The 10,286-nt window shown below is 38.8% G+C and overlaps 1 protein-coding gene and 1 pseudogene across 1 annotated transcript; both read right to left on the bottom strand.

The window, feature by feature from the left end:
• Positions 1–2,933: 2,933 nt before the first annotated feature.
• Positions 2,934–7,632, bottom strand: LOC140161045 (DCN1-like protein 5). The gene is given in 6 exon segments (XM_072184426.1): positions 2,934–4,267; positions 5,805–5,838; positions 5,840–5,908; positions 6,506–6,610; positions 7,200–7,308; positions 7,482–7,632. Coding segments are annotated over 6 exon segments (558 nt in total). The 5' UTR covers positions 7,622–7,632; the 3' UTR covers positions 2,934–4,166.
• A 1,753-nt stretch (positions 7,633–9,385) lies between these two features.
• LOC140160104 (DCN1-like protein 4 pseudogene) lies at positions 9,386–10,258 on the bottom strand (annotated as a pseudogene).
• Between the last annotated feature and the right edge of the window lie 28 nt (positions 10,259–10,286).

Genomic DNA, 10,286 nt, shown 5'->3' with positions numbered 1-10,286 from the left:
TCCAAGCAAAAAATAAAATAAAATATGGCATGAACATACAAGCACTTGATGCTGACATTTTCGTTGTTTATTTGTTGAGGAAATTTACCAATCATAAATAATTACAAATATGAATGAAATAACAATATAATAAAGCAAAGACCCGATATATATTGGATATATTTCAACAAAATACAGTCGACTAGAGGCTTGATGCCATTTTAGCATTGATCAACATGTTATTATATAATGTCCAATTAGGTTAAAATACAATACATAACAATCTACATGATGTCATAAAATAAGTTGCATGAAGAACAGGGGAAGATTCAGCCACAAAGGGCAATTTACGCAATGTACGGCCTATGATTCAGGAATAGACACTTTGGCATGGCAGGAATTACAACATTTATTTCTGAAAAAAAGTTGGTTGTACAAACAACATCTTTTGAGCAAATATCTACATGTAACTTTTTTATGCAATCCTGTATTATGTTAACCACCAGAGTGTATATGGACACTAAAGAGGAATAGTACGGATTTTTGATAAAATACTGGCCTAAACTCAAGAACCGCAAGACCCATGGAAATATAAATGCGATAATTGGCTTCCTCAACTAATTTCCTATAAGATGTATTACTATATTAAGAAGTGCACTGCAGTTTCTTAGAAAAATATGGCTTATGCCATCCGACACACCTTAAACACACAAATCAACTGCCCAGTGCCATAAGTGTGTAAGTGCAATAGCTGCCATGTGTAGATGAGTGCAATTTGCTGTGTGTAAATTGCCAAATGTTTACAGGGCAGCTATTGCACTTACCCACTTATGGCATTGAGCAGTCAAAATATATTACATTGTTATGTACTGTGTGGATATTTGGTTAATAATTGTATGATAAATACATGATCTAAATTGATTACATGTTATGATAACAATTCACATTGATGGTAGCTTAGATGAATCTAACATTTTTGTTAAAATCAACCCTGCCTCCCATCATGCATTATTCCAGAGGTATCACATGACGTGTTTGTTTAAACTGTTGCTCCGTGTGGAGACACGCTTGGGTCCTGATGGGACCCGGCTCAAGTAAAATGCTCAAGCCAGGCTGAAAAGCCTATAATAGGCATGCTGGCCTATATGGAAAAAGAAGTGAGAAACAGATTTGAAGATAAAGATCAAGGCCACTCCCAACAATCAAGGGTACTTACAACAAGTAAATTTCACAAATTCTGGAGGAGCATCAATTATTACAGGGTTTACAATCAATTTCCAAGGAAAAGTTGAATTTTACCCATAAACAACTGTGAAATAAACCTGATTCACAGCACCTGGTGATTATAAAAGCATTGTGGCATCAGTAAACACTGCAATTTAATTTGATTGCAGGTGATTATTTTTCTGTTTACTATAACATGTTGATACTGCAAGTCTGGAATCATCCATGTTGGAAAATTATACCATAATAAAGTAACTATTTTTCTTTTTCCATTATTATGGAAAGTACAAATACCATCACTCTCAATTTGTTATATATCTTCATTGTTATATTTGGATAATTAAATTAGTCATGCAATTATCTGGAATGGGAAGCAATATATTTAGCCAATATATTAATAAAATTTAAATTTGGCCACACAGTAAATGTCCAACCATAGTCTCAAGAGTTCTTAGTCTTTGCCGACAGCTGGCAATGCTTAATCACTTGTGTTATAAGGGCACAGTTGCCATACACTACTCGTTTTCCTCCTTGATTGTGTCACAATGGGCTTTTCCGGTTGGCCTCCACATCCCCTATGGAAGACATGACATGACCTTAATCTCCCACACAGGGGGTGTAGATTTCAAATGGAATCACCCATTCAGGTAAACCCATTTTACAATTCACACTCCCTGTGTGGAAAATTAAGGGCATGTCTTCCACAGGGGGAGTATGGGTTTGAAGTGGAACAGCCCAATCACATAACAAATGCCAAATATTCTATTAGCATTACCTGTTCACCTGTCACCAGGCTTCCCGTTAGTGTGCGTCATTGCGTCCAGACGCGTATTTTACAAATTTGGACGCAAATTCACATGGCTAATCAAGTATTTTGCGTCCATGTCACATGCATTTGGACGCAGACAAAACTTCGAAATTTTATCATTAATTGATGATAAAAATAAGCAATTGGTATTCTTTTATATTTTTAAGATAATAAAAGCCCCAAAATTTTGACCCAACTGCTGAGAATTGAAGTAAATTCTGCAATATTTGTAAATGCAACGTCAGGAAATCGTGCACTTTTGCATGCTTTCGAGCGATCGCTGTACAGCTGTTTGATCACATGGCCTGGGAAGTCCCGATTGATTTGTTTACTAGCACGTGCCGCTAACGTGCGGTGTTTATTTAATTATTTATCACAACCTGACAATATTCAATTTTTAATATTTTAAGTTTTTTTTCTCATTAATAATCTAGGTTTCCTTTATTAGTATTATTGTTACGATGAATAAAAGCAATTTTAAAGACAAAATCTAAATGATAACCCTTTTTCGTATCATTTGTGGCAGCGTGTTTTAGTTTTTGTAGCATCAACAGCACGTTAATTTAAAAATAGAAAGCGGAAGTGAAAGTACTGAACGAAAATTGCTCAAGATTGACAGACTTTGCTCATGTTTTTGCACCTGTTTTTGACCACGTTTCGGACCAAAACTGACACAGAAATGAGAAAAATTATCATAGCGAATGGAGATGGAATATCACGGCGAAAATGCACTTTTATTTTTTTAACAATCAACATTTGATGAGGTGTAGACCCTTGAGAATGCGTGTGTATCGTCATAATCATTGAATTTCAGATGGGCGCTTTAAAAATCTGTCTGGACGCAAGTTTTTGCAACCTCGTCAGCAAACTTGCGTCATTACGGACGCACATTTTTAAAACCTTAACGGGAACCCTGCCTGTCACCCATGTTTTTTTGTCAGTATTCACAAAGCTCACAAGCTGAACTGACCATTTTAAATCTCTTTTGAACACAAAAAGGTCATTAACCCAGGAGTTGCGCAATAAACATAATTTCAAAACGGTACACATCTTATTTACAAACAAAGTGGTCTGATTGGTCAATTCAGCTTGTGAAATTGTGAATCGAAAGTTGACCTGAGCGGTCTTGCTCGGTCACTCTCATAAATATAATCCAGTATCCTTGACAAGCGACCTCATGATATTGATTACGAGTATTGATACCCAGGTGCCACATTCACTCCACATGTACATTGAGGTTTGTGAACTTAGCAATACAGGGATTGGCATGTGGAAGTGTCGTTTTAATAATAATAATAAGAGTACTGAATGGGCAGCATACGCATCTTGTGTGTACACATCACCCCATAGCTATCATCACCAGGTCACTTTCTACAATGATTTGGATAGCATTTGATTTCTCTGGGTTTCTCAGGTTGGTGTCAAGTAGTCAACGTTATCCTCATGTATACACTAGGATCCACAACATGCTCATCTATCAATGCACAGCTCTTTAACCCCGATACATTTAATACATTCATTGCATGACCTTTGAAATTTTGAGTGAAAAAACCCATACTCTGGAACTTGAGGTCAAATTGTGCACTATGATTGTTTAATTGAGGTTATTGAACTATGCCACTGGGATGAGGCCATTGTGGTCCATAGTGATAGGTTGGTCAAATGACTAACCCTTTTGACAAATCTTCGATTGCTTCTCAGCTTAAATGAGAGCCAAGAATCACCAACGACATGCGTACATACAGGCCGATTGATATTCTGACAAGCAACTTCCAATGTCAAACCACTAACACTTCGCTCTTCCTCGTTTCATTCAATTTCGTGCAAATTAAAAAGAGAAATAATTGTCACAAATCTGACAACTCCACAACTGCCCATCTGTGTGTGCACATGGTAACCACTGTAACAATTGACAATTTAACAATTGACACTGATGCTGACTTCAGTTAGCCTGTACATGTGTCTTTGGTCAGTGGCCCATGGAGAGAGACCAAAGTCATATGCCAACAGTGCAAGCAAACCTATGACACCATCACAGATGACATGTCTAAATTTTGTAGACTTCCAACCTATGTACAACATAATGCACCATATCACCACCATAGGTCATTGTCCAGCCAAGTATCCCAAATATGGATAAAGTTTGTTCTAGATGTTAACAGGATGTACTGCTGCTACTACTACTACAGTTCCCCTGTTGTTGTAGCTGTTGTCTGCTGTGCAACCATTCTACAAATTCATCTAACATAACAGGCCCTGTAAGAAACATAATAAAATATTGCGATTATACATATGAAGGGGTCAGTCTTTCAAATCAAATTGTTCATATCACATACAGTCCAGACAACCTTCTCAGAATTGACCTTTTCGGTAAATCCCATAAGCCTTTGCGAGTACACCTGAGATGTCGTCATTTGACGTCACACCGATCTGCTAACATCGTTACTGTACATTGCAAGTCGGCGTGACATCAAATGACGACATCTCAGCTGTACTCGCAAAGGCTTATGGGATTTACCGAAAAGGTCAATTGCCCCATGCATAACGCTATGGTAAATCTGCCATATTGGCTTGTCACGAATGGAGACCAAAATAGTGTACACTATTTTGCCATTCATGATGATCACACAAACATGACTATGCATGAGACTAAAACATGAGACTATGTTCCTAAACATGACTATGAGAATAACCAGTTTGTGACTTTTATACACTTTAGAGACTTCAGACATCTGGTCCATGGGGTCCAAAGGAGGCATTTTTGAAAATTGGGTTATTGTAATTATTACATAACACATTATGTTATCATTTACTGAAAACACCAAAGGTCTAGCATACTTGGTTCTTAAGTTATGAAGTTTTTTGATGTCTATTTTCTTATGTATTTTTTTTTTACTCCATATTTTTATCGTTATCTCAGTTTCAAATTTGCCGCCTTTGGCCCCCATGGACCAGATCGTTTCACATATGTGACTCCTCGCCACAACTGAGCCCGGATGTCGCCAATCATCATTTTTGAGATATTCAACCAAAATATTCTGCTTGAAATTAGCTTTAAAATGATGTATATCATGTCTATAGTACTTGACATTTAAGTAGTGAAAAATCAATAAAACAGTCAATAAATCCTTTCTTTCCTATTGTTTATTGTTAAGTTCGATGGAGCATATCTCAATAGGGGCACTGGCGACATCCGGGCTCAGTTGTGGCGAGGAGTCACATATATGTTACATAAGTAAATACCGGTACATAAGATTACTTTCAGTGCATGACAGCAACACAATTGACAACATTCTTGCATTCAACTGTGAACTAAGGCCGGTGTCGACAGGTCTTCTGTCGGAATCCTGTCGACAAAGTGAATTATGTCAACATATCGACAGAACTTCGTCAATGGCGACATAGTGCTAAGGCCCAGTAAAACTTCGTCAGGAAAGCTCATTTTCACTCAAAATATTGGCCATTTCCAATGTATTTTCAACAAAATGCAATGCCAAATCTTATCTTTTACCTACTATTTCGCCAATTTTTCATGTAATTTGCCTTCAGGGGTAAATTGTACACTTCATCGCTACATGCTCGCTATGAAGACGGCCATCTTGGAAATTTGCTGAAATTGCTGACAGTGTTTCTAGATATTTTTAGGTTAAAATTTTTAAAATATTCCTAAAATCATGAAAAAAAAAGTCCTGGTATTTTTTCGGAACCCAAATGTATGTCGAAGTCAAGATACGAAATATGTCAACATCAAAAAACGGTGCAGACACCGGCCCTACTGTGAACTACTACTTACATGCTCCATCCTCATCGTAATTACTAAGATCTGAAGCGAATGGCACGGCTAAACTCCAGTATATTGCACCACTGGTCCTTATTGATCACGCGGTATTTGGATTGCTACACAAAAGACAAAAAAGAAAAAACCTTTTTGAACAAGTGTAAAATATGAAATGGACATATACCATTATATTCTCTCTAATACATGCCCCTGGGACATTGAATTTTCCAAAAGTGGGTGCCATTATAGGTCTTTTTACAATGATAATTCTCATCAAAAACATCACTAATACCGTCTGGCAGTCAACTGCGGTGCTCACAAACATAAAGGAATTTCTACAAATACTGTTGTAACCATTTTCAATGTATCCATCTCCACTGGCAGAGTACCAGACTTAAAATAGCAAAGGTCATTCCCCTGTATAAGAAGGATGAATGTGACTTGTTTTCAAACTATCGTCCTGTTTCTGTTTTACCCATTCTATTAAAGATTCTTGAACATCTTGTATTCAACAGATCTGTATCATACTTAGATAAAATAAAAATAAAATTTTGTATAAGCGCCAATATGGTTTTAGAAAGAACCAGTGTACATATATGGCAGTGATAGATTTGGTGAATAAAATTACGGATGTAGCAAATGAAAACAAAGTCTATATGCATATTCTCTCTCCAGTTTTCAGTAAAGGGAATGTACCCCAGTAAGAAGGGCCTTACCTCTAAGAAATGATGGAATGAACTGAATAATTCCCATTGCCTCCCCAATAGTAGGGTCAACATGATTTTGGCGGTGTCTATGTCCATACTCCTTTGCTCCTTGTCCTGAGAGATAGAGAAAAACAACCAGGAATATTAGGTCATTACAATTTTTTTTGTATTACTTCGCAAGTGCAGCAAGCATGTTAATTTACAGAACGGTGTTCTTATTGACTGATCAAATCAGATCAGAACTATCTTTGGTTGATTCACTGCATGGTACATGTTATCATGACAGACTCACAGGCAAATTTTAAAAGTTCTGCTGTAACCCAGCACCTTTCCATTAGAAATGACAATGGGCTATTCCACCTGAAATCCATACCCCTTATGGCAGACAAGACCTGAAATAAATCCCAACCACATTTTAGATTTAAAATGGAGTCACCCATTCAGGTAATCCCATTTGAAATTCACACTCCCTGTGTGGAAGATTAAGGTCATGTCTTCCGGGGGTAATGAATTTCAACTGGAATATCCCATCAATGCAGATTTAGTATCCTGTGAATAAAACTTTTTCAGTCATGTGCAAATCTTGAGCAAAAAACTCTCTCAGTTTTATTTGTCAAACTTTGACCACAGTAAACATTTGATCACAGATAAAGAATTCTAAAAGTACTCAAAATCTGAAAGTCTTAAAATGTACATGACTTACCCGAGCAAAATCAAAAGCGTATCTATATATTTTCTTGAAGGTGGGTGGGTCGTTTAGTAGGGAACGCATAAAATCTAATTTGCCTTGAACTTTCCTTGGACTATCAGTTCTGTAAATCACAAGCAAAATAAAATGATATTAGTTATTGATAAATCACATCAAATATAACAAAAAGCAGGATTCAGTGGTTCACATACTACAACCAGAATGACGATGTTCTCCCTAACACACTAACCATACACTATATCACCACTCTCTCTCATATTGCTCTAACTCACTTACTGCAGTTTGGTCATGCCTTTCATCCATTCCTCCAATGTGAAGAATCCCATCTGCTCAGCTTCCAGTTCCCAAGCTACAACCATCATGACAACGTTCTCCCTAATACCATAACCATGCACTATGCCCCCACTCTCTCTCATATTGCTCTAACCCACTTACTGTAGTTTGGTCATGCCTTTCATCCATTCCTCCAATGTGAAGAATCCTCTCTGCTCAGCTTCCAGTTCCTAAGCTACAACCATCATGACAACGTTCTCCCTAATACCATAACCATGCACTATACCCCCACTCTCTCTCATATTGCTCTAACTCACTTACTGCGGTTTGTTCATGCCTTTCATCCATTCCTCCAATGTGAAGAATCCTCTCTGCTCAGCTTCCAGTTCCTAAGCTACAACCATCATGACAACGTTCTCCCTAATACCATAACCATGCACTATGCCCCCACTCTCTCTCATATTGCTCTAACCCACTTACTGTAGTTTGGTCATGCCTTTCATCCATTCCTCCAATGTGAAGAATCCTCTCTGCTCAGCTTCCAGTTCCTAAGCTACAACCATCATGACAACGTTCTCCCTAATACCATAACCATGCACTATGCCCCCACTCTCTCTCATATTGCTCTAGCCCACTTACTGTAGTTTGGTCATGCCTTTCATCCATTCCTCCAATGTGAAGAATCCCATCTGCTCAGCTTCCAGTTCCCAAGCTACAACCAGCATGACATTGTTCTCCCAAATACCCTAACCATGCACTATACCCCCACTCTCTCTCATATTGCTCTAGCCCACTTACTGTAGTTTGGTCATGCCTTTCATCCATTCCTCCAATGTGAAGAATCCCATCTGCTCAGCTTCCAGTTCCCAAGCTACAACCAGCATGACATTGTTCTCCCAAATACCCTAACCATGCACTATGCCCCCACTCTCTCTCATATTGCTCTAGCTCACTTACTGCGGTTTGGTCATGCCTTTCATCCATTCCTCCAATGTGAAGAATCCCATCTGCTCAGCTTCCAGTTCCCAAGCTACAACCATCATGACAACGTTCTCCCTAATACCATAACCATGCACTATGCCCCCACTCTCTCTCATATTGCTCTAACCCACTTACTGTAGTTTGGTCATGCCTTTCATCCATTCCTCCAATGTGAAGAATCCTCTCTGCTCAGCTTCCAGTTCCTAAGCTACAACCATCATGACAACGTTCTCCCTAATACCATAACCATGCACTATACCCCCACTCTCTCTCATATTGCTCTAACTCACTTACTGCGGTTTGTTCATGCCTTTCATCCATTCCTCCAATGTGAAGAATCCTCTCTGCTCAGCTTCCAGTTCCTAAGCTACAACCATCATGACAACGTTCTCCCTAATACCATAACCATGCACTATACCCCCACTCTCTCTCATATTGCTCTAACCCACTTACTGTAGTTTGGTCATGCCTTTCATCCATTCCTCCAATGTGAAGAATCCTCTCTGCTCAGCTTCCAGTTCCTAAGCTACAACCATCATGACAACGTTCTCCCTAATACCATAACCATGCACTATGCCCCCACTCTCTCTCATATTGCTCTAACCCACTTACTGTAGTTTGGTCATGCCTTTCATCCATTCCTCCAATGTGAAGAATCCTCTCTGCTCAGCTTCCAGTTCCTAAGCTACAACCATCATGACAACGTTCTCCCTAATACCATAACCATGCACTATGCCCCCACTCTCTCTCATATTGCTCTAGCCCACTTACTGTAGTTTGGTCATGCCTTTCATCCATTCCTCCAATGTGAAGAATCCCATCTGCTCAGCTTCCAGTTCCCAAGCTACAACCAGCATGACATTGTTCTCCCAAATACCCTAACCATGCACTATGCCCCCACTCTCTCTCATATTGCTCTAGCCCACTTACTGTAGTTTGGTCATGCCTTTCATCCATTCCTCCAATGTGAAGAATCCCATCTGCTCAGCTTCCAGTTCCCAAGCTACAACCAGCATGACAATGTTCTCTGGTTCCACGCCTATATCCTCACAGAATTTCTCCATTCCTTCAGGGCCTAATAGGTTCTCTTCATCTGTGTATTCATGGAACCAGGCTTGGCAACGTTTGATGGAAAAGGCGGCTGAACTTTCAATGTGAGCAGACGAGGGGACGAGTAATGCCTAGAACTGGAAAACAACATTTGAAAAATAGGATTTTGTTTTAGAAGTCAAAGAGATTTTTTCCCTAATTTTCTTTGCATGTATGTATGATTGTAATACATGTATGTCCGATTCACTTTTTGAAAAAAACAACAACAAAAAAACAAACACACCGCAAGGTCTCTCTGGCCGTCCTTTTGTACCCAAATATTAATATTTCCACTAGGTTTCAAGAAAAACCCACAATATTTACTTACTTGACCTCATATGACACTATGAAGGTCATGCTGACAAGACTTTGAAATAAAGGCTTTTAATATCATAAAAATCTATCAGTCTTTACTTATCTGACCTCAGATTACCTTGAAATAACCTGTATAATTTGGCTAACTTGAAAAGGAAAATTACCGTTGTGGCCAGACACTTGTAAAAGCAGCCCAATTTTAGGTAAGAAGCAGCACATTTTTTTAAAGTAGCGGCAAGTGATCACCAAGTAGCCCAATTGTGTGCTTAGGGTGCAGCGTTGGCATCACCAAGTGTCAACTGCATTGATTAACCTGGTACTCACCCACTCCTTGTCCGTTTCATCTTAGCATCCTCCTCCCCAGCAGTCATCTTTCGTTTCTTCCTGGGTGCCATGGCAAATGATGTGCACACTTGAGGTAGT

This window comes from Amphiura filiformis, chromosome 9 (genome assembly GCF_039555335.1).
Source record: "Amphiura filiformis chromosome 9, Afil_fr2py, whole genome shotgun sequence".
Lineage (NCBI taxonomy): Eukaryota > Metazoa > Echinodermata > Ophiuroidea > Amphilepidida > Amphiuridae > Amphiura > Amphiura filiformis.
The sequence above is the reverse complement of the archived record's forward strand: the minus strand, read 5'-3'. Positions and strand labels throughout refer to the sequence as shown.